This window comes from Triticum urartu, chromosome 7A, assembly GCF_056163025.1.
Source record: "Triticum urartu cultivar PI428250 chromosome 7A, HENAU_Tu73, whole genome shotgun sequence".
Lineage (NCBI taxonomy): Eukaryota > Viridiplantae > Streptophyta > Magnoliopsida > Poales > Poaceae > Triticum > Triticum urartu.
This window is the reverse complement of record NC_141879.1, coordinates 106,854,231-106,879,840: the sequence shown is the minus strand read 5'-3', so window position 1 is coordinate 106,879,840 and position 25,610 is coordinate 106,854,231. Positions and strand designations below refer to the sequence as shown.

General features: G+C 48.0%; 1 protein-coding gene across 1 annotated transcript; it reads right to left on the bottom strand.

The window, feature by feature from the left end:
• Positions 1-15,904: 15,904 nt before the first annotated feature.
• LOC147958331 (uncharacterized) lies at positions 15,905-25,382 on the bottom strand. Its single transcript, XM_087536986.1, has 3 exons — positions 17,108-25,382; positions 16,924-17,011; positions 15,905-16,842 (listed from the first exon to the last, which is right to left on the bottom strand). The coding sequence occupies exons 1-3, from the start codon at positions 17,155-17,157 to the stop codon at positions 16,138-16,140; spliced, it is 843 nt and encodes a 280-aa protein (XP_087393112.1). The 5' UTR covers positions 17,158-25,382; the 3' UTR covers positions 15,905-16,137.
• Between the last annotated feature and the right edge of the window lie 228 nt (positions 25,383-25,610).

Genomic DNA, 25,610 nt, shown 5'->3' with positions numbered 1-25,610 from the left:
CCTGTTTCCATCTAAGCAAAAGTTCAAGTTCTTACATGCTGGACCGGATGTTGCGACTTTGATCGAGTTTGTGGCCTCTTGTTAGAAAGAATTCGGAGGGCCAACCAGAACCAACCGAAAGGTCTCTTCTCCTGTGTGAAGTGCTCCGTCCTGGTCAGTTGGGTTGCTCAGGAAATGAAGAATCCAACACATGTCTTGTTAGCAGTCTCTCTTTATATCGTAGGACAAGAGAAAACGAGAGCATGCATCAGTCCTCCTGTATGCTACCAGTCTACATACCACCAAGGATAGGGAAAGAGAGATCTATACCACCCAAGCCCCAAGGAGACTGGAAGGATAGAGAAATATAAGCATGGATGGATTCATGCCCACACTCTGTTCTAGCATGTCTTCATCCTGCTCTGTCAGTCGCTAGCTTTGTTATCAGTTTTGCTGCTGTCTTCGGCTAGTACAAGCTATGGGCTCGGTTGTATTTTCCTTTCGTGCTTGTGCGCTGCGTTGAGTTGTAAGCTTCCTAGAGTGCTTCCTTGTATCGTTGGGCCGATGTGGTTTGGTGTATGTTTGTAATTCCTGGCCGGTTGATGGCTTTGTTAATTCAAAGCCGGGCTCTTCGCGAGCCTTCGTTCTAAAAAAAGAAATATAAGCATGGATGGATTCTCAACACTGCAAGTACGACACGTCTGAGTGAGGTGCTCTGCTTTCTGCCCGGATTCTTCTTTTCACTCTGCTTGAGCCTTCGGTCTTGGATCAACTGATTGATGTGGGAAAGGAAGGAGGTGGGTTCCTGTTACCTGGCAGGCTGTGGTCGCTTGCCCGGCTTCCCGCCACGATAGATTTGACAATAGTTTTTCGTAGGTGGTGGCCCTTTCTAGCAATTCGTTCATGTAGGTGGTCTGATACGCAAAAATAATCACAGACATTGGGGAGTGCAGAGTCGTCAAGTGCCACTACTAGTCAAGGCAAGGAATACGCAATTTTCTCAAGCTCTAAGTCCATGCTAGAAGGACATTCTTCTGATGGAGACATTCTGTTCTTTGTCACGCATGGCCCATATATATTCATGTCCATCCTTGTCGTGAAAGTGAAACGGCATGTCCAGACTCCCGCCAAGCTCCTCATGTTTATCTTGGATTTATCAAAAAAATACATTCAAACCGTTCGGCAGACCGATGTAGGACCGCGTTAGATGGCAAACTGTGTCCAGACACCATAGTCCGGATGCTTGCAGGAGGTTTGAGGGTCAGCCTTGGAGACGCCTTTAGCCAACGCAACAAGTTAGGCCTCCTCCCTCTCCGCCAGAGGAAGGAGGGGCGCGTGGATTCCCTGTTTCCTGTTTCCTGGCAAGCTTGTGTTCATTTGGCTGGCTTGCCGTCACAGTAGATCTGGCAATAGTTTTTGAAGGTGGTCCTTTCTAGCAATTTATCCGCGTAGGTGGTCTGATACGCAAAATGTTCACAAAAAGATGGGCCAGTGCAGAGTGGTCAAGTGGCAGGCGAGGCATACGGCAATTTTCTCGAGCTGTGGGTCCATGCTAGAAGGACATTCTTATTCCTGATGTGCCTGATGGAGACATTCTGTTCTCTGTCACGCGCGTCCCATATATTCATACCCATCCTTTTCATGAAAGTGAAACGGCACGACCAGGAATACGACCCATGCAACTAGTTGTGGGTACTCTTTGACTGAGGACGCATTTTCAGGCTTGGATCAGGGCAAGGTTTTGTCTGGGACCAGAAATATAGATCATTATCAGATTAAGTGGAGGACTGAACTACAGTCAACATGCACCAGGTCCCACACCAACACTGGAACATGTTCAATGATATGATAGTACTATTATGTGACAGGCAGGGTTCGAAGTTATTTTTGTCTCACCGGTCTATGTTAATGGGCAGAACAAATGGTCCAGAATTACAAGGCCAAACCAAAGCTGCTAATAAAAGCCAAACACAATAAACTGAGGGTTTTCAGCAAGTGGGTCAGCAGGCTTGGAGCAAGGAGGTAATCTCCACTGATGCCATCCGAGTGCTTCATACCAAACTTTCTAGAACCGCTTCAGCCTTGAGGAAATGGAACAAAGATTTGAGAAAGAAAAAGAGAAGGATACAAGAGGACATTGCAAATGAAGTGATTTTCCAGCCGGACCTTGCCCAAGAAAGTAGTCAGCTATCCGAGGATGAAAGGGGTTTAAGGAGAGATCTCAAGGCTAAATTGCTGGGTTTTCTAGCGCTCGACCAAATCAGATGGCGACAAAGATCCAGGGTGACCAAGATCAAAGTGGGAGATGCTAATACAAAATGGTTCCACCTCAGAGCAAACGGGAGGAGAAGAAAAAACCATATTCCCTCGCTGACTGTTGGCACCGAGACGCTAACCGATCACGAGGACAAACCAAAGGTTCTGCTGGATCACTTTAGTAAGCTCATGAGGCATAGACAGGAGCGCACATGGGGCCTGGATCTGCACTTCCTCAATCTTCCATCCTTCAACCTGCAACATCTAGATAGTCTGTAACACCCCTAATATCATGCTACAGTAATCTCATGCCTAATCCCTCGCAAAAAAAATAATCTCATGCCTAATGATGCCATGTCATCATAATTAAGTTGCTAATCCTCACTTTGTTTCAAACAAACTCAAATTCGAATTGAAAATGCAAGTCAAATATTTATTTCCTCAAACAGTAAAACTAAAATGTTCACCTTATCCTATAAATTCTCTTGATCATTGTCATGTTGAAACCAGCCTCTTTTTAATTCCCAAAATGCCCATGGAAATTAATTTAGTGGTCCAGCAGCATTTAAATTGGCCTTCTCAATTTCTAAAAATGGTTAGACAACTCCTTTTGACCCCAAAGTTTTTTTCCATCTCAACATATTGTGTTAGATTTATGTGCCAAGTTTTTTTTAAAACAAAACTCATTTGGTACTAGAAGAAAATGCAAAACAGAGACTAAAGATGAAAAACTGAAAAGAGAAAAAGGAAAAAGAAAAAGAAAAGGCCCCATTATGCACTTGGGCCACAAGTGCCAAGTGCAGGCCCCTTCCACCTCAGCCCACTTCCCCCCGGTCGCCTTCCTCCTATTCATCGAGCCCCTCGTGGACAAATCGAGCGCGTCCATGGCGCGGATGCCGCACGCGCCGGCCATCCCACGCCTCCTCGTCGATGGTAAGGATGCACTCTGCCCCTAGGATTTCTTCCGCGCCCACTCCCCCTCGCAGCTTTCCCCCTCTCACCCTAGATCCGCCACTTCGCGCACACCCGACGCCACCACCGCCATGAACCTCGTCGTTGTCGCGGCCACCGAGCTCCCCGCGGCATAGATCCATGTCCGGGAGTTTCCTCGTTGTCGACTACATCGGCTGCACGCTCTGGATCAAGATGGTGCAGCCCACGCCGTCACAATCAAGCTCATCTTCTTCCTCGGACGTCTTGGATCGCCGCCGTTGAAACGTCGTCAACCAGCCTTCCCCGAGCCCGCTGACCATCCCATCGTCCTCGCTGTGAGCTTAGGCACATTCCCCGTCTCTCCCGCACTCGGTCCCTCGTCCCTAGCCACCATCGCCATTGCTACCGAAGCTCAGTTTCGTGCCGCGCTCGCTGCCCTCACTGCAGCCCTTCTCCCGGTCATCCGAGCACGCGAGCGTGCTCAGGGCACCGTAGTGGTGCGGCCCGGCCCTTTGGTTAGCTCGGTTTAGAGCTGGCCGCTGTTCCCGAGGAGCTCCCGAAGCCACCACCGCTCATCCTCGTTGTTGTCACTCTTTCTGGCCGCCTTAGCATGCGCAGCGTGCATCGTTGCACGCGCGGCGCCGTGCTTGATTGATCCATATGCTCAGCCGCTCGTTTGGTCGCCTGTGGACAAAACCCCCGTGTCGCTGCCGCGTTTGGCCTCGCCGGAGCCTCGACGCCGACATCGCTGCAGGCCATCTCCGGCCACCCCACAACCGCCGTCTGACGCGCCTCATCGCGCCACATCTATAGCCCCCAACCGCTCGGCGAGCCATCGCCGGAGGCGAGCGCACCGGCGTTCTCTGCCTCGCCGGCGGTAAGCTGCTGACGTGGCTGACAATTAGTGCTAATGGCCCCCTAATACATACACTGGCAACCTGGGCCCGCATCCTAATTAAGCTGAACTAGTTTAATTTAAAACCCCTGTTAAACTAACATATACTGACCACGGGGCCTCACTGGTGAGTGGACCAGTCAAACCTGTTGACTGGGTAGTCCCAGTTAGTGACAAGTGGGACCCCTGGCCTCCCTTTGACTTCGTTCACCAGTCAACTAGTTAACAATTGACTAGGCTGACCCAGTCTCACTGGACCCACATGTCATACATAGTGGCTAGCCGTTGTTGTGTAAAAAAAATTATTGCACTGTTTATTTTTCAAATTGATTTAATTTCATGATTTTCAAAAGATGTTTAAAACTTTAGAAGATCATATAAAATAATCTATATCTCGGATGAAAATAATTTATATATATGAAAAATGATCAAAAAATAAGACGAATCTGAATATGCCATCCACATACCTGTCACATGCCTCTAACACCGCAAACATGAAACCTTCCTCTCCAATTCATGTGTCCGAAAAATGCTAAACACCGGGAAAACATTCTCATATGTTTTCCCGCTTCCTCTGTAACGTGTAGTACTACGTTAGGTCACCCCTAGCACTGCATATTGCCATGTCATGCATCATGATGCACTTGTTTGCCTTATATTTATTGTTTCTTTCCCCTCTTCTATCCGACAGACACCGAGACTGACGCTACTGCCGAGCAAGACTACACCCCTGATGTGCAGCCACTCTCAACAGAGTCTCCAAGCAAGCAAAAACCCCTTGATCATTCCTATATTGCCCATTCCTTCTCTCATGCTTGCATTAGATTTTGCTACTGTTGTTCATTTGTACCCATTCTGATGCATAGCCTGATTTTGTAACCTGCTATTGTTACCTACCTGCTTATCCTATATGCTTAGTGTATGTTGGTTAGTGATCCACCAGTGACCCCTCACCTTGTCCCTGTTGCCCCCGCTTTATGATCGATGACTCGACCAACGTGATCGATGTCTAGAGCCTGACACATCACCTCACACCCCCTAGTTGTACGACTCTGCAGAGCTACTATCGAGTGCTGAGGGTGATACCTCGTATAGCACTTCTCGTGAGATCTCTGTAGTGCAATTAATCGGTCGTGGTATACGCAGGGTGATTCCTCCTTCACCACTCCTGATAACGACTCTGTTGTGCAACACATCAAGTGTGAACCCTCGAGGGTGATTCCTCCAAGTTCACCTTGACAGTTACATCAAGTGGAATCCATCGAGGGTGATTCCTCGGATTCCCCCTTGGTGTTATGGACACATGGTTACTTTGACTTTACCCCCAGAACCATGTTAAAGACGGATCGGCCCTGAGGGGTACTCGCAAGAGTTACTGTTTCTGCAGGACTGGAGGGACAGGCGGTTGATGGCTCATGTCCACGTCAGTATTTCCCCGAAGAGGAAGGGATGATGCAGCATAGCTATGGTAGGTATTTCCCTCAGTGATGAAACCAGGGTTATTGAACCAGTAGGAGAACCAAGCAACACTATGTAAACGGTACCTGCACACAAAGAACAAATACTTGCAACCCGACACGTAAGAGGGGTTGTCAATCCCTCTCGGGTAAAAGATAGATTGCTGAACAGGTGACCCTGTTCAAGAATTCATCCGATTAGCCTGACACATCACCTGTCTAGAGCTTGACACATCACGTGTTCACGTATGTCTTGATTAATTGTAGCAATGTATTTTTGGGTTTGTGGAATAATAGATCTAAAAGCAAAAGCAAATAAAAATATATCTCAAAGGCAAAGATGATAAAGAATAGACCCGGGGGCCGTAGATTTCACTAGTGGCTTCTTGATACGTCTCCAACGTATCTACTTTCCCAAACACTTTTGCCCTTGTTTTGGACTCTAACTTGCATGATTTGAATGGAACTAACCCGGACTGACGCTGTTTTCAACTGAATTTCCATGGTGTTATTTTTGTGCAGAAATAAAAGTTCTCAGAATGACCTGAAAATCCACGGAGACACGTTTTGGAATAAATAAAAAATACTGGCGAAAGAATCAGCATTAGGGGGCCCACACCCTGTCCACGAGGGTGCAGCCCCCCCCCCCCTGGGGCACGCCCCTGCCTCGTGCCCCCCTGAGACTCCACCGAGCTCAACTCCAACTCTATATATTCACGTTCGAGGAGAAGAAAATCAGGGAGAAGGATTCATCGCGTTTTACGATACAGAGCCACCGCCAAGCCCTAATCTTCCTCGGGATGGCTAACCTGGAGTCCGCTCGGGGCTCCGGAGAGGGGAATCCGTCGCCACCATCATCATCGACCTTCCTCCATCACCAATTTCATGATGCTCACCGCCGTGCGTGAGTAATTCCATCGTAGGCTTGCTGGACGGTGATGGGTTGGATGAGATTTACCAAGTAATCGAGTTAGTTTTGTTAGGGTTTGATCCCTAGTATCCATTATGTTCTAAGATTGATGTTGCTACGACTTTGCTATGCTTAATGCTTGTCACTAGGGCTCGAGTGCCATGATTTCAGATCTGAACCTATTATGTTTTCATGAATATATGTGAGTTCTTGATCCTATCTTGCAAGTCAATAGTCACCTACTACGTGTTATGATCCGGCAACCCCGAAGTGACAATAATCGGGTTCACTCTTGGTGATGACTGTAGTTTGAGGAGTTCATGTATTCACTAAGTGTTAATGCTTTGGTCTGGTACTCTATTAAAAGGAGGCCTTAATATACCTTAGTTTCCAATAGGACCCCGCTGCCACGGGAGGGTAGGCCAAAAGATGTCATGCAAGTTCTTTTCCATAAGCACGTATGACTATATTCAGAATACATGCCTACATTATATTGATGAACTGGAGCTAGTTCTGTGTCACCCTATGTTATAACTATTGCATGAGGAATCGCATCCGACATAATTATCCATCATTGATCCATTGTCTACAAGCTTTTCACATATTGATCTTTGCTTAGTTACTTTTCCGTTGCCACTGTTACGATTGCTACAAAAACTACTACTGTTACTTTTGCCACCATTACCATTACTTCCATACTACTTTGCTACTAAATATTTTGCTGCAGATATTAAGTCTTTCAGGTGTGGTTGAATTGACAACTCAACTGCTAATACTTGAGAATATTCTTTGTCTCCCCTTGTGTTGAATCAATAAAGTTGGGTTGAATACTCTACCCTCGAAAACTGTTGCGATCCCCTATACTTGTGGGTTATCAAGACTATTTTCTGGCACCGTTGCCGAGGAGTATAGCTCTATTCTTTGAGTCACTTGGGATTTATATCTGTTGATCACTATGAGGAACTTGAAAGATGAAAGAATCAAGATTTTTCCCTCAACTACGAGGGGAGGTAAGGAACTGCCATCTAGCTCTGCACTTGATTCACCTTTTGTTTTGAGTAAACTTGCGACACCTACTCCTGCTATTGATTCTGATATGTCGCATGTTATTGATGATGCCACTTCTGCTATGCATGATGCTTATGATGAAACTACTTCTATCCTTGATAATACTGTGCCATTAGATAAATTTCTTGATGAACAACTTGCTAGGGTTAGAGAAAATGAAATTATTGAAACAGATAATATTGATGAAAGTGATGATGAAGATTCTCCCCTAGATATTAATTGCCTGATGTGCTGGAGGGTTATGTTATGGATGAAGAAACTGCTAGAGACCTTTTTGCTTGCAAAGATAGATATGATCTTAAGAAACTGTTAGCTAAGCTGAAAGAAAAGTCTTTGAATGCTAGAATGAAATATGACCCTGCTTTTGCTACTTCACCTATCTGTATTTCTGATAAGGATTATGTTTTCTCTATCGATCCTGAGTTAATTACTTTGGTTGAATCTGATCCTTTTTATGGTTATGAATCAGAAACTTTTGTGGCACATCTTACTAAATTGAATGATATAGCCACCTTATTCACCCATGAGGAAAAAATTCGTTACTACTATATCCTTAAGTTATTTCCGCTCTCATTAAAGGGTGATGCTAAAACATGGTTTAATTCTCTTGCTCCTGGTTGTGTGCGTAGTCCCCAGGATATGATTTATTACTTTTCTGCTAAATATTTCCCTGCTCATAAGAAACAAGCTGCCTTAAGGGAAATATATAATTTTGTGCAAATTGAAGAAGAGAGTCTCCCACAAGCTTGGGGGAGGCTTCTTCGATTACTTAATGCTTTGCCTGATCATCCTCTCAAGAAAAATGAAATACTTGATATCTTTTATAATGGACTAACCGATGCTTCCAGAGACCACCTGGATAGTTGTGCTGGTTGTATTTTCAGGGAAAGAACTATTGAGCAAGATGAATTGCTATTGAATAATATATTGAGTAATGATAATGATTGGACACTTCCTGAACCAACTTCTAAGCCAACTTTGAAGAAAAGGGGTATTCTATTTCTCAGTCCCGATATGCAAGAGGCAAAGAAATCTATGAAAGAAAAGGGTATTAAAGCTAAAGATGTTAAGAATTCACCACCTATTGAAGAAATACATGGTCTAAATAACCCGACACAGGTAGTAAAGGTAAATTCTCTCTATAGATTTGATGCAGGTGATATTCCTTGTAATAAGTCTGCTAGCCAATGCTTGGATGCGTTTGATAATTTTATTGTTAAACAAGAAAACTTCAATGCTTATGTTGGTAGACAATTGAAACATAATGCTTATATGATTGAACACTTCAGTGATTATATGTCTAGAGTTAAAGGTGACCTTAAACTTATTAGTAAACATGCTTCTATGGTTACCACTTAGGTAGAACAAGTGCTTAAAGCACAAGATGATTTGCTCAATGAATTAAATAATAAGAAAAATGATAATGCTGTTAGAGTTGTGACTAGAGGGGGTAAAATGACTCAGGAACCTTTGTATCCTCAGGGCCACCCTAAGAGAGTTGAGCAAGATTCTCAGAGAACTAATTTTGATGCACCTAGTCCTTCTAAGAAGAAGAAAAAGAAAAAAATGATAGGATTTTGCATGCTTCTAGTGAACCCGTTGTTGACACACATGAGAATCCCAATGATATTTCTATTTCTGATGCTGAAACACAATCTGGTAATGAACATGAATCTAGTGATAATGTTAATGATGATGTTCATATTGATGCTCAACCTACACTACAAAAAAAAAGACACATCCGTGACATTTTGGGCCGAACGAAATTTTTTTTCTGTCATACATATGACACTTCTATGATGATAATTGTGACAAAACCCGGTATCATCATAGATGTGGTGGGCTCCTACTTCTATGACAAAAAATCATGACAGAAAATGGGCTTTTCGTCCTGGGCAGGCTGGAGACGCAGCTGCATGACATTCTTTGGGCCGTTCATGACTGAAAAACCATGGTAGAAGCGAGGGCGTGGAAAATTTCGGGGAGTTCCCGGTTACAGTGGGAGGTCGGGGGCCGAGCGATGTGCGTTTCTCTCGTACACGTACGCGCGTGTGTGCGAGGCATTGGCTCTAACTGAACCCGAGCGAGGCGTTGGGCTCTAACTGAACCCGAGCGATTGCACTGCAGGCTACGCGTTTCTGAACCCGAGCGATCGATTGATGGCTGTTAACTGAACCCGATCGAGCGATTCCTTCGCTACTGCTGCTAACTGAAGCCGATCGATGCTGCCTCTAGATGAACAGTGAGTGTTGCAGGGGGGTTGGATGAACAGTTCCCGATGGGGGTGGATGAACAGGACTCCGTGGTGTTGCCTCTGGATGAACAGGACCCCGATCGATCGAGCCGGTTGGGGCTGGATGAACAGGACCCCGTGGAGGGCTGGATGAACAGGACCACCCCGTGGAGGGTAGGATGAACAGTAGACGGTGGAGGGCAGGATGAACAGTAGCCCGTGGAGGGGTGGTTGAACAGGAGCCCATGGAGAGGGCTGGTTGAACAGTAGCTGGTGGAGTAGCACGCGGTGGAGGCTGGATGAACAGGAGCCCGTGGATGAACAGTCGCAGGTGGAGGCTGGAGGAGGTCGACGGTAGATGAACAGTAGCTCGTGGAGGCTCGAGGGGGTCGACGGTGGAGATGAATAGTATCTCGTGGAGTCCCGTTTTGCGGTACGCCACACCCCTCCCGATGAACAGGACCCCCGTTTTGACCGTAGCGCTCCAACACAAGTCCGTTTCGTCCATTTTGCGGTACGCCACACCCCTCCCAATCAACAGGACCCCCGTTTCTACCGTAGGAGGTCCGTTTCCTCCGTTTTGCGGTACGCCAGACCCCTCTCGATCAATAGGACCCTGTTGCAAACATAGGAGGTCCGTTTCCTCCATTGTGCGGTACGCCAGGCCTTGTTTCCATCGCCTGTTCCGTCCAAGCCCTCCCGATGAACATGACCACGCATTCTGTTCCGACCCAGCCAGTTGGCTCCCACGCGTTCCGTTGCCTCCCCATGAACACGACACATTCTGTTGCCTCCCCATGAACACGACGCATTCCGTTGCCTCGCCATGAACATGACGACGACGATGTTTCTCCGTTCCGACCCAGCCATGTCAACGAGCCCTCGCCGTACGTATGCGCGAGTAGGCGTTCGAGACCCCGCCCATATGTACACATACGTGGCCGTATTTTCTTTCTTGCACCCTGGCCGCCTCTACTATGACGCGTGTGCGCCTCTACATCCACCAGTATATATGTACGTACATGTTCGCGACCAGAATGACAATGCTACGTACGCTTCGACCAGGTGGGTTCCGACTGTCAGGCACTTCCTTGCGTGCGAAGATGTAGCTGGTGGGTCCCAGCAGTCAGGGGGGCGAAATACGATGGCCCGTCCAGTGGGTCCCCGCTATCAGGTGGAGGAATAATTATTTTGCACGTAATAAGGAGGCACTTCCTTGCTGCGGCCGTGGACCCAGCTGTCAGCCTCTCCACGTATAGTCCACGTCCGATGGAAGCCGTTCCTTGACCATGTTGACCACGCCGCGCCGAGAGCACCAGGACGGTGGACGACGACAAGGCCTAGGAAGGGGACGACGCGGAGCCGGGGAAGACGCGGCAGTGGATGCCCACGCATAGAGGAGTACGAGGGCACTGGTTCGCTGCGGTGTGAGGCTGCCGTCGCCGTAGAGTAACAGGGGGTGTGGGTGAGTAGAGGGATGGCCTGGCCAGCGGTGGGAGTAGTAGGGTGCGGTGAGGCCTCCGCCGCATCGCAGCCGGCCACGGGAGGCAAGAGCACGAGGCACGACCGGCGCTGGTTTGGGTGGCTGGAGCAAGAAGATCAGAGGTTGAAGAAGCACTACGGCCGTTGGATGGACATCATACGGTCACTGGAGCTAGAATCGTGCATATTGACTAAGTTGACAAAGCCCTCCGTCCCCGTCAACTTAGTAGGCCCACAAGTCAGCCTGCCACTATACTGGGTAACAACTAACAGGGGGAGCATTCATTTTTTTTGTGCGTAATAAGGAGGCACTTCCTTGCGTGCGAAGATATAGCTGGTGGGTCTAAGCTGTCAGCGGCGGTAACGTTTTTTTCGCGAAATACAGAGGCCCTTTCGTTGGGTCCCTGATGTCAGGTGGAGGAATCATTATTTTGCGTGTAATAAGGAGGCATTTCCTTGCGTGCGACCGTGGACCCAGCTGTCAGCCTCTCCACGTACAGTCCACTTCAGATGCATGTCGGTCGTTGACCACGTTGACCAGGCCGCGCCGAGAGCACCAGGGCGGTGGATGACAACGATGCCTAGGAAGGGAACGACACGGAGGCAGGGAAGACTCGGCAGTTGTTTCCCACGCGGAGGGGAGTACGACTGTATGAGGGTTTACTGGTTCATCTGCCGTCGCCGGAGAATAACAGCAGGTGTGGCTGAGTAGAGGGATGGCTAGACCAGCGATGGGAGTACGGTGGGGCGGTGAGGCTTGCACGGCAGCACAGCCGGCCGCGGGGAGGAGGGAGCAGGCAGTCCCGCCGGCGCTTGTTTGAGCAGCTGGAGCAGGAAGAGCAGAGATTGAAGAAGCAAGACGGCCGTTGGATGGACATCCAATAGTCACTGCTTGTGCATCAACCTTTTTTTAGGAAAGCTTCAAATCTGTGGAAAACATCATACAACCCATATGCCATTATTTCTAATAATTTTCATCCCATTTGCTAATTCTTAAGGTTTTTTTGGAGCCCATATTCCTTTTGTTAGCATTACAGCCCAAATTGTGGCCACGGTTAAAAAATTATACGAAATTTTGCATATTTCGGTGCGGTCCGAACTGTTTTTAATCCCGAAATTTCGACTCACATTCCAACTGATTTTAAAAATAAATGTATATCAATATAAAATCCAACAAATTCTCCACGCATAAAAATTAATATAATTTAAAATCTTGAAATGAAAAAAAAGATATTTGAAACTAATTGCCGGTTTGATGTGTTTTAAAAATGTACAGCCCATTTCTCATTACTGATGGGCCATTTTCTCGGCCAGCCGAATGAAAGCTCTCCTCGTGTTGAAAGATTTACAGCCCAATAGGCCTGACAAAGCGACTTACTTGGCAAATCACAAAAAACTGGGCTGTGGACGTGGACCCAGCTGTGAGCCTCTCCACGTGCGGTACTCTTCCGATGGAAGTCGTTCCTTGACCACGTTGACCACGCCGCGCGGAGAGCACCACGGCGGTGGATGACGGTGAGGCCTAGGAAGGGGACGACGCGGAGCCGGGGAAGACGCGGCAGTGGAAGCCCGCGCGGAGAGGAGTACGAGGGTTCACTAGTTCGGCTGCGGTGTGAGGCTGCCGTCGCCGCAGGGCCTGGCCAGCGGTGGGAATAGTAGGGGGCGGTGAGGCCTTCGCGGCAGCACAGCCGGCCACGGTAGGCAGGAGCATGCGACACGACCGGCGCTGCTTTGGGCGGCTGGAGCAAGAAGACCAGAGGTTGAAGAAGCACTACGGCCGTTGGATGGACATCGTACGGTCACTGGAGCTAGAATCGTTCATATTGACTAAGTTGACAAAGCCCTCCGTCCCCGTGAACTTTGTTGGCCCACAAGTCATCCTCCCACTATGGTGGGTCCCAACTAGCAGGGGGTATTCATTTTTTGTGTGCATAATAAGGAGGCACTTCCTTGCGTGCGAAGATATAGCTGGTGGGTCCGACATGTCAGCGGGGGGAACATTTTTTTGCGAAATACAGAGGCCCTTCCGGTGGGTCCCAGCTGTTAGGTGGAGGAATCATTATTTTGCGCGTATAGTCCACGGCCGATGGATGTCGTTCGTTGACCAAGTTGACCAGGCCGCGCCGAGAGCACCATGGCGGTGGACAACGGCGAGGCCTAGGAAGGGAATGACACGGAGCCGGGGAAGACTCAGCAATGGTTGCCCACGCGGTGGGGAGTACGAGGGTTTACTGGTCCGGCTGCCGTCGCCGGAAAATAACAGGAGGTGTGGGTGAGTGGAGGAATGGCCTGGCCAGCAATGAAGTAGGGTGGGGCGGTGCGGCCTGTACGGCAACACAGCCGGCCACGGGAAGCGGGAGCAGGTAGTCCCACCGGAGCTGGTTTGGGCGGCTGGAGCAAGAAGATCAGATATTGAAGAAGCAGCACGGCCGTTGGATTGACATCCAACGGTCATTGCTGCTAGAATCGTTTGTGGACTAAGTTGACAAAGCCAAAGTACACGTCAACCTAGTAGACCCACAAGTCAGCCTCAAAATCTGTCCCAAATAGCATAAAGCCCGAAATTTCTAGCCAGATTCAAATTAATTTTAAATCTAAATATACCTTAATTTAAATTCAATGAAATTTTACCCGCACAGAAACAATGAAATTTAAAATATGAATATCCGAAAGAAAACAATATTTTGGAACTAATTGTCTGTTTGCTGTATTTTTTCATTCTACAGCCCATTTATTATTACTTATAGCCCATTTCTTATTACTTATAGCCCATTTTCTGGGCAAAATGCATCCTCCTCATCTTGAAAGATTTCCGGCCCAGCAGGGCGTAGAAAAGCAAGTAGGCCTACGTTGGTTATTCTGCAAAAAACAAAATAGCTGGCTAGCAATTTTCAGAAAGGAAAAAAACAAACTGGGCTGGTCATGTGCTAAACATATGAAATAAAAGCCTGGGCTAAACGGGCCACGGGTCCTGGACAACCCATTTGATACCCTTCTCCGTCCCGAAAAAACAAAATTACTGCGGGCGCTGCTGGGTCCCTACTGTCATCCTCACCATGTCCAATCATCTCCTTATTCCTCTCGGTTGTTGACCATGTTGACAACATCGGAGGGCGGCACCGCGGCGAGCGAACCAAGGCGGAGGACGATGGTGAGGCCTCGGACGGGAACGAACAGGAGCCGGGGCAGATCACAGCCAGCCGTGGGAGGCGGGAGCAGGCGGTCCCGCCGACGCTGGTTTGGCTTTGGCGGCTCGAGGAAGAAGAGACTGAAGAAACGCGACAGACGTTGAATGTCAATCCAATGGTCAAGGTTGGCACAATCGTTTTGTTGACTAAGCGGACACCAAGTAGCATACTTTTTTATATATAGGAAGAAAACTGCGAGGAAAATGCGTTCGTCTGCCGTCCTCCTCACAGGGAACGTTCGCCACATAAGTGACTAGCACCCTTGGTTTTCAATCGAGAGGTCTTGGGTTTGAGTCCCAGGAACTCTCAATTTTTTCCTCCTTCCTTCCTCGCAAAAAAGGGAAAGAAAATCAAAGACTTGGGAAGGCGTACAAAACAAGCTAGTGTACTAGTAATGAGACATTGCCGAGTTTTAGAAAAAAGAAAGACATGCTCCTGTAGCTGGTTCGAATCCAAACCTAGACTATGACTATATATCGTGCTATGCTACTTTACAAGTAATGAAACTGACATATCCAACGTTCGCTTCTCCTCTTCTCTACTTACTCTGCCTAGCATCAGAAGCTCTGGCCGCAACAACCATGTCCGCTGGCTACTCGTCCACCTGCTCTTCAGCAGGCAACAACCAGATATGCGCCAAGTCGCAACCTGTACCATCGCCCGTGGGTCTCATCACACCCTCGCCGGCACGCGCACCGCAGCCGATTGCTCATCGCAACCCGCTGCCGTTGGTGTGGTGCCACTGCTGCAAATCACGCAGAGTCATCCGTCGCGTCTCAACCACAATCCGCAACCCTGGCCGAGTCTTCTACAAATGCCCAAATCATGGGGTAATAATATGTTTAAGTGTTGTTCTGTTGCTTTCAGTTGCTGATTTTTTTAATAGTTTGGTTGATGATCTACCAATTTGATTCGTGCAGAAAAGGGAAGATTCGTGTGATTTGTATTTCTGGGAAGTTGCTGATGTGGGGGAATGCAACTACGCTGATTATTTGGTTAGCCGAGGAATCCCAATACCAGCAAGTTGGGGTGTTGGACAAGTAACCGAAGGAACGACAGAAGAGGAAGATGCAGAGCAGAAGCTTAAAGATGCAGTTCCTCTGATCATGGCCAAGCAACAGCTGGTGTACGGCCTTGACAACAATGAGGAGATGAAAGAGCTTGTGAAGATAATGGGCAAAATTGATGTGCTCTGTAGGATGATTGTCTCTTTATTTGCAGTGTATGTAGCACTCGTGATGTATTCACTGGCTACGACATGAGCACTTTGCTGAAACTAGTAATGAATGAAACCTGTGTAGCAAGCTGGGTGTAGTGTTGTGAACATCTAATGATTTCTATTAACGGAAATCAGGGGGTATCCCCTTTTGCTCATATAAATAAATAAATAGCAGAGGCCCTGTCGGGTCAGCTTTGTTCTCATTCGAAGACGTCGAGCAAATTGCAGTCCAACAGCAAACTATGTCATCAAATTCAAGTTTCACAGCCAAATATGAGTACAACTAAACAACATGTCATCATGTTTTATTTGTCATACAATCACCAAACACAAATCAGCATACATAACAAGTGATGTTCTCATAGCAAAATACTAAACAACATGTTCATCAGGTTTCAGTTGTCATAGCAAACACAATTTCACATAGTAGATAAAAAACGTCTTCTGATAGGCAAGTACGACAAAAGCAATGTAATCATCATCCGCAGCAGCAGCGTCAACATCTTTGCCATGTGTATCAGTCTGAATCGTAATTCCCCACGGTGTCATCTTCTTCTTCGTCCTCAACGTCCTCGAACATTGGCTTCTTCTTGATCAACTCTTGTATGTCCACAACACGACAGGCAATATTTTCGCCGGCGTCATTGACGTGATGGTTCTCAAAGATATTAGGAACATCTGTGTTATCTTGTACATCAGGATTAGTGTAAGCATCATCTTGTTGCGCAACTTCATTAAATGAATTCCTCTGCTCAAACCTTTGCAATACTCTCCAGTCATCGCTACGTGCAAATGTGTCTTCCAAGAAAAATATCTGTGTTGCTTGATTTGCCAAAATAAAAGGCTCGTTGGTATGGTACGTCGCCTTGACATTGATGGATTTGAAATAATCATTAGCTCTGGGTTTTGCGATCCTGGAAAACAGGTTATACCAACGACAGCACAATAGAACCACACACCGATGATCCTCGAAACTGGAGATATACTGCAACTGAATAATGTCTGTTATGTTAGCATACATTTCAGTTGTCTCTTTGTCATACGTATCCGTGCTCATGATGTCACTGTTTTGTGTCTTCCTGCCTTCGTCTCGTGCAAGGGTGTTGTAGCGCACATCTTCAACAACGCAAGATTCATAATGTCTTACCCAAGTATCAGGACCCATTGCTAGTGAGTAAAGGGCATCATCAACCGCCTGCCCATCCTCCCGCATCTTCTTAACCTATGGTTAGAAAATAGACAAGCTGATCATCTTATGTACTCAATATATCAAAAAAACTGACAGTGTACTTCAAAATCTTACATGGTTCTTGAACCATTTCGCAAATCCTGCCATAACCAGTTTGTCAATGTTTCTTGGATTTTGCAGCAGTAACTCCTCTTTGTAGATGCTGCACAACATAGTGATCGCGTCAAACATCTAAATATATAAGAATGTGCTGCAAGTTTAGTAGATTATGATGTATAAGCTGCATTACTGCACTTACTTGATATAAGGTAGTATCTCAGGACAGTTATTCAACACATACCAAACCATTTTGTCCAAATCTTTAGGTTTGTCCTCTTGTCGACTCTTCCCTGTAACTCAAACAGAATAATCGAAAACATTGAGCCCGGATTGTCTTCACCCACCTCTTTGCTAAGCTGATCAGCTGTTTCAATGTATTTTGAGCAGAATGTCAACGCTTCTGTAGCAATGTAGGCCTCTGCAATGGAACCCTCGGGTCTAGCTTTGTTCCTAACATAGCCCTTGAAAGTGCCTAGCCTCCTTTCAATAGGGTACATCCAGCCATACTGTACTGGACCTCTAAATAGTGCCTCATCAGGTAGATGAACAGCCAAATGCACCATCACATCAAAGAAGGCTGGAGGATATATCTTCTCAAGGTCGCATTGGATAGTTGGTATCTTGTCTCTAAGACGCTCCAAAGCATCTATCCTGATATTCCTACTGCAGAGTTCCCTGAAGAATTGTCGCAACTCTGCAACTGCTCTGTATAAGTCAGGGCGACCCAATCCTCTAAGGATAACAGGTAAAACCCTTTAAAGTAGGACGTGGCAGTCATGAGTTTTCAACCCTTGTACCTTGTTTCCATCTGCACTGACTCTCCTTTCAGGGTTGGAAGCAAATCCATGTGGGAATCTCACACGTGACAGGACCTCGCACAATTCTTTTCTTTTTACCTTGTCCAAGACGTACACAGCTGGTGCCATATCCCGTGGTTTACCTTCATCTTGCACCCGCAAATCCTTTTTGATGCCCAGGTGTGTCAAATCAATCCTAGATTTTAAGGTATCTTTCGTCTTGCCTTCAATATTAAGAAGTGTGCCGATAATGCTGTCACATATATTTTTCTCGATGTGCATCACATCAAGATTATGCCTTAGATCCAAATCTTTCCAATACTCCAAGTCCCACAAAGTGGACCTGCGGGTAAACAATAATCTCTATTCTACCCTGCCACGCTTCCTTTTCCCGCTACCATTACCAGGATGGTTTCCTGGTGTAATATGCCTGACCTTCTCTAATTCCACTTGCAACTCATCGGCGGTGAGCCTCTTTGGCGCATCACGGTTTTCATGCTTTGCATTGAACACATGTCTTCGGTATTTTCTAGGATGTGGCTTGTCCTTGGGCAAGGAAGCGGCGGTGTCCAATGTAACAGATCTTGCTAAGTATTGCGTATGACAGCGGATTCCTGTCACAGCGAACACATGCATTGTAACCATGTGTCGTTCGCCCTGACATAGTGCCCAAAGCCGGATAATCATGGATGCACCAAATTATAACAGCACGCAGAAAGAAATCAGCTGGTGGGCTGCTATATAGGTCTCGAGTGAGAACACCCTTCCATAGCTGTTGAAGTTCCTCCACAAGAGGCTCCATGAACAAATCAAAATCCTTTCCAGGGCTTTTTGGACCTGGGATGAGCAAGGCTATCATGTAGTTTGATTCTTTGGTCCAGACATTTGGAGGCATGTTGTAAGGGATAACAAGCACTGGCCACATGCTATATGTGGCACTCTGGTGGCCAAATGGGTTAAATCCATCTGAAGCTAAGCCAAGTCTAATGTTTCTCGGGTCAGTAGAAAACTCTTTGTGTTTATCATTGAAGCTTTTCCACTCACTACCATGAGATGGATGGCTCATTACATTCTGATCTCTGTACTCCTGGTTCCCAGAATGCCACAGTACATCCTATCTTGTTTCAACATCATGAAACAACCTCTGCAATCTTAGTGTAATTGGAAAATGTCTGAGAACATTATGAGGAATCCTCTTCATAGCATCGCCATCTTTCCATCTTGATGATTTGCATTTCGGGCATTCACTTAAGTTGGCATAATCCTTCCGGAACAGAACACAAATATTCTTACAAACATGGATCATATCATATTCAATTCCAAACTACACGAAGGAAATTCTTCATTTTACTGTAGGTGTGTGGCAACTCAAACGCATCTGGGAAAGATTCATAGAAAGAAGCCAACATCGCATCGAATGATTTGTTGGTCATCCGCTCAGATGTCTTCACCTGAAGAAAGGTGACCATAGCTGAGAATACTGACAGCTTATTTCCTGGGGTGACAGCAACATTGCATTGTTCCAACATGCGGGCCCACCGTTTTTCTTCTGCAGGTGAAAGTTCACGGAATGCACGAGCATTTCATAGCATTGTTTCAATGTTGGTCAAACTCACTGGCTCCGCCACCACCACCTCCTCCTCCGCTTCCACCTGAGCATCAGGCAGATCAAGATGGTGATCTGCTGCTTCCACGTAGTCAATAACATTGATGTTCACAGCTTCACCATGATGAACCCACCTAGTATATGTGACCGACATCCCATACAAGTGTAGATGATTTTGCACAGTTGACTGGGGTCTTGTAACTGAATTCATACAACTGCTACATGGGCAGAGCACATCTGATTTCGAACCACCGTACTCAGCTTTGATAAAGTTCATGAAGTTTTCAACCCCCTCGACATATGTAGCGGAGAATCTTTGAGCAGAAGTTATCCAAGTCCTGTCCATCTGTTAGACATACAAATTAGTTCTTCTACTAGATATTACAGGAAAAACATATATGCTTTTTTATGAAGTCCAGAAAAAAATACCTAGGTAGATGTCTAAAGCTATGGCAAGATATTTGGACGAGCAGATCTGAGTAACAAAATATATGTAAAGCTAATTCAGTAAATAGATTTGAGTGCGAAATTATGGCAGGCTGTTTCAGCAGTCAATGAGGCTGAGCACACAGCCATCGAACTATCGAAGGCCATCGCAGCAACAAAGATTGAGTATAAAACGGTGTAGAGCTATTTCAGCTAACAGATTGGCTACTAGACCATGGAAATCTACGTCACAATAAATATATGGCAGGATATTTTAGCAACTAATCGGCCTTGGCATGCCATCTCAGCTAAGCAGATTGAGTGCAGAACAGGGTAAGGAAGCTTCTTAAACAGAGCATATTGACAGTAAACTACTTCAGCAAACAGTGATATTAACAGCGTCTATCAACTAACATTCAGCGCTACACCGACATGAACGGGGCCTCAGTCTAGAATGCGCGTACCGTGGGAGAAGCTGACCGCTGTGCGTCTTCACACGAACGTCGCCAGCGGTGGCGGTGCTGACCGCCGTGCGCCTCCACAAGAACGTAGCCAGAGGTGGCGGCGCGGCTAGAGGATGGCAGTCTACGAGAGAGTACTGTGGGAGCGAGAGGATCGCCGAACCGCGGCGCTGACATATCGGTGCGGCGGGGAGGGCGGCTTTGGCGGAGCGAATGGAGTGGAGGGGGACAGGGGGGAGGGGGGTTTGGGGAATATTATTGGCTAGTTGGCCGAAGGGCGGTTGAATCAGATTTGGGGGGAATTTTTGGGTGTGTGTGTGTGGGGGGGGGGGAGGATTTTCGCGCGGTGGGCGGGGGGAGTTTGGTGCATGGTCGGTTTCTCCAAGTGCAGTCCCACGTGTCAGTGAAGAGGCAAGCCGAAGCACGTTCCGTTTGCGTGAGCCATGTGCAGGACCGAACGTGTGTGGGGTGCAATGCGACCGCGACAGGAGTGTTGTGAGTGTACCACATTTTTCCTTTTAAACTAGGTGCTTCACCCCCTCAAAAAAATATCTGTTGCTTCGCGCGATCCATCGATACTACTACTAGTAATCCGGTAATCCCGACTAAAACGGCGCCGCCGGGTCTTTTCCCGCGCGATATGCTGGGAGGTTGGCTTAGTTGGGTTTTTTAGGACGAGTAATGCTACACCTACGTAATCCCAGTTACGTAATTAACGTAATGTGAAATGTGTGAGCTGTTGATGGTAGATTGGGGGGAGGGAGGGGCCCACCACCATGAAAATCAGGGGAGGAGAGAGAGAGGCAATTTACGTTAACCCTTTCGTAGGTTCCCGTAGATGTAGAAAGATGTGTCCGATCCTGCAATATAGGCCGTCCGATCTATATCTAACGGATATGAAGGAAACTATGAAAATTTACCCGCACTCCTCTCCACATTTGCAGATAAGGCTTTCCCTCCTTCATCCTTTTCTCCCACAAGATCTTGATCTTCCGTGCAACGCACGGGCATCTTGCTAGTACTCCTACAATATGTATATTATTGTGAAAGTTCATATACACCGGCCGAGATTAATGCAAACACGGCAGATTTTCATTACATTTCAAACTTTTATAGGACAAAAAAATAAAAGAAACCCGACACCAATCCTATTCTACGGCGGCGACCAACGTCCTCCATCTGTGATCTCCATATACGGGGGCGGGGTTCAAGACCCGTGAAGTGAAGGTGCGGTCTCCGGCGAGGAAAAGTAGAACACGGGAGATGGACCGGCCAGTTGGCACATCATGCCCTGCCGCCTCCCATGCCCTACTCATCCTCGGAGGAGTCCCCAACCTCGGCGGTGCCGGACGTTGGACGGCGGCAAGTAGGACGCGTGGCTAACGGTGCTCCCGTCATCGGCCGCCAGCGTGGCCACCGCTTGTGCGGCGACTTGAGCGAGGGCGGCAACCTCGAGCTCCATCCCCGAAGACAAGCTCTCCCACAGAGCGTTCGCGCTTGCGGTCATGGCGGATGTGGTTCCAGGTAGGAGGACGATGCGCTATGGTGTGGAGGTTAGCTGGGCGTTGCCGCTTTAAGTAGTGCATTCCGGTGAGGCCAAGCGTCCGGGTGCGTCATTAAGTCGCCGGAGTTGGTTCCGCAGGCACCGAGCCTCTTAATGACGACATACGAACGGACGACATGAATGCGGGCAGCTGGCGCCGGCTGGGAATGCACCGCGCGACGGCGCGAGGGACGAGGGTTTTGGTGTGCCAGGGTAGTCAGCTGTGGTCGTGGCAACGTTGGAGATGCCCTTTGCTCACATGCGATCCCCACATGTCACTGAAAAAGCAAGACGACCCGGCATGGTCTCAGGTCCAGAGGATGCAGTTGGCCGCGCTACACCACTCCGCAGACGCGTCGTGGCACCCCGTGCATCCTCGACGAGCCGGGTGTTGGGGTGTGTTTGGATTGTGGCCAAAGTGCACCTTGCCAAAATTTTGGTCATGACCAAAAGATTGGTCTTTGTTTGGATGGTTGCCATTTTTTTGGCATGCCAATGAACTCTAGCCAACTCTAGTTCATTTTTCTTGCCAATGTCGGCCAAATCATGGGCAACCAATACCTCAACCAAAATTTTGGTCATGACCCAAAGATTGGTCTTTGTTTGGATGGTTGCCATTTCTTTGGCATGCCAATGAACTCTAGCCAACTCAAGTTCATTTTTCTTGCCAATGTCGGCCAAATCATGGGCAACCAATACCTCAACCAAAATTTTGGCCACCCAATGCTTTGATGGGGCAACCTTGGGCACAAACCAAACATACCGTTGGTCGTGCCACAGCACTAATGCCACCCTCGGCAAACTGAAACTGACCGTGTCTAGCGACGATATGAGCGTGTCGCTCACCGCGGTCGCCGTGTCCAGAGACGGTGCTGGAGCTGCACCCCGTTGTTGGCCCCAACGACCAACATGAACGGTTGTCGGTGGCGAGGAGGTCGTGGGCCAACTCCTCCATTGGACTAGTCTACGCTACGTCGTCCCGACGGGTGTGCCCCACATGTTTGTTTCCCTGTTTCCCGGCCATATTCGAGCGTCAGTGCTCCGCGTTGCGCATTAGGCCTTTCACTATGTAGGACAAGCGAGACAACTTATTGTTTATTTGAGCCATTCAAGTATAATCATGTGGCGTTTGCTTATTTCTCATTCCTCTCCAACCCTCTTCTCCATCGATCATGTCGCCCTCCAGTCGAGTCCATCCTCCCGCATGCCTCATTTGAACATTCCGCCGAGTATCATTCGCATGTACCCACCCTAGTCCTCTTTCAATAGATCTCCGGACCCCGAGATGAAATCAAGAGGGAACGAGTGGGGGCACGTGATACCTAAGGCGGATTCAAAATTTTGAACCGGTGATCATAGCATCCGCAAATCATATATAAAGGGTATTCAATGTTCGTTTCGTTTTTGAACGTACAATATACTCCCTCCTATCCTTTCTTGTTTACATATAAGTTTTATGTGTGGTCAAAGTATATCTACTTTGCTCAAAAAGGTATCAACATTCAACAATGCCCAATCAATATTGTTAGATTCGTACGTACTCCTAGATTTGTACTCGAGATGGTTTCCAGTTTGACTACTGACAAGATTAATAGTACATGAGATGTATAATGTGAAAATTATATCATTGGAAACTCCTTTCACATACGAATTTGACCGTATGCTTTGTGTAAGTTGCATGTCACATATTATTACTCTAACATTTGGTCAAAGTTAGCCTCGAAAAATGCATTAGACCCTGCATGCTTTGTGTAAGTTGCATGTCATTTATTATTACTCTAACATTTGTGTAAGTTGCATGTCATATATTATTACTCTAAATTTGGTCAAAGTAGTATAGTGGAAGTGGATCCTCTGACGTAGGTATCCCTGCCTTACCCTCCCTTTCGGTCACTTACTGGCGGACCCCATGCTTGCTAGGCCCCACATGTCAGTTACTCAATGGGTTTGGCCATGTCAAGGGATCCTCATCCGTAGTATACTCCCTCTGTTTTTATTTACTCCACATAAAACGGAGGGAGTGGTGGTATAATAAATGACGCGGGCGGGGGAGGGGGAGGGACGTCGGTTTGCTCTCAACTGCGGTCCCACAAGCGAGCGAAAATGCAAGACCAAGCGCGTTCCATTCGGTGAGCGACGTGGAGGGTCTAGCGTGCCGGGATGCAACGCGAACGCGACAAGAGCGATGTACAGTCAAAACCGATTGACTGGTCATCATCGGAACGACTATTCACACCAGAACGTTCGCTGCTCGGCCTACGCCAGCCACTGCCCTAAAACCACATCAAATCTCCAGCCCATTCCCCACCTTTCGTTCCCCTAGCCCGCATCAAGCGTCCCCTAGTTCGCCGGAAAGCCATGGTGCGCCGCAAGATCACTTACTACAAGATGCTGACGCCGGAGCGCCGCGCAGAAATCGCGGCGGCGGTCGGCGCCACAGACCTCCGTTCCCAAGCTCCCTTTGCGGCGGGCCAATCACCAAGTTCTCCGAAGCCAAGCTACGAGGAGGAGGAAGCCAATCCAATGTTCATGGCGGAGGTCGCGGCGCAGAAGGCCCCCGATGGGTATGAGACGATGGACGTCGACTTTGTGCCGGCGTCCGAGTCCCCCATGGTGCAGGCAGACCAGCGGTTCAACATGGCGATACTAAAGGAGGACCGGGAGGCAGAGGCTCAACTCGATGCGGAGCGCGTGCATGCCGCTGCCATCGAGGCTCTCCTGCAGGCGGAACCGGATGTCGTGGATGTGAACCGGGCGGCGGAGGCTCAACTTGAGGCGGAGCGCGTGGATGCCGCTACCATCGAGGCCCTCCTGCAGGCGGAACCGGACGTCCTGGACTTGAACCGGGCGGCAGAGGCTCGACTCGACGCAGAGCGCGGATGCCGCTCTCATCGGCGCACTCCTGCAGGCAGAACCGGACGTCCTGGACTTGAACCGGGCGGCGGAGGCTTGACTCGACGCGGAGCGCGCGGATGCCGCTGCCATCGAGGCCCTCCTGCAGGCGGAACCAGACGTCCTCGACTTGAACCGGGCTGTGCTCTCGTCTGTGCAGAGCGCCTGCGCGCTCCGCTTGAACGAGTAGCTGGAGGCCGAGGACAACCACGGTGCGGAGACACACGTCGGCAGCGACGGCTGGTTCGCGCCGGCAGCCAAAGATGACGAGGTTGTCTCTTTCCGCAAGGAGTGATAGTTTTTCTTTATGTTGTTGTTTTTATGGATCTTTTGCTGTGTAAAAACATATATTTGTTATGCAAGTCGCCTGACTTGGGTCAGTCTACCATTTCAGGCGGTTGGATGAATATCCTACGTCTCCTAACCCTTCTTTTCTTCTTCCTCACCTCTTCTTCTTCCCCAACAGACCACCGCACGGGCCGTACGGATACTCCCCAACATGCGGTTGGAAACATACTCTATGAACGAAAATTATGTGTCAGCGAAAGGATGGCTGAGTTTGGTGTGTTCACATGCGACAACACGTGTCAGTGAGGGTGCGTTCCCTTGGTTGGGTTTGCGGCATGCAGGAGCGACCGTGTGAGGGTGCGGTGCGACTGCGGCGTGCAGGAGCGACCGTGTGAGGGTGCGGTGCGACCGCGATAGCCGTGCGCAAGTGTACCTCCTTCTCATTTTGAAAACTTTAGGCAAGCTTGGCAAAAATGTGTGGCGAAGTTTGGCAATGCAAGGCCTAGACCCAAACAGGATAAGTACATACGTACCAGGAGTACTAGTGTTAAAAAAGAAAGGCTGGGTTTTCCTTCGCGGGATTTAATCGATACAAATCCTCGTTTCACGTGTCAATTAATGCGTATTTTTTTCTCCAAAGACCAAAGAGCTAACCATCTCACTCCTCATCGCTTGATTAATGCAGCACC

Bases quoted from the DNA above. Each gene is read 5' to 3' on its own strand.
- LOC147958331 (XM_087536986.1), bottom strand. From the start codon at position 17,157: ATGGTTTGGTATGTGTTGAATAACTGTCCTGAGATACTACCTTATATC. The intron at 17,012-17,107 runs GTAAGTGCAGTA...TATGTTGTGCAG, and splicing joins GAGATACTACCTTATATCAA to CATCTACAAAGAGGAGTTAC. The intron at 16,843-16,923 runs GTAAGATTTTGA...TTCTAACCATAG, and splicing joins CGAAATGGTTCAAGAACCAT to GTTAAGAAGATGCGGGAGGA.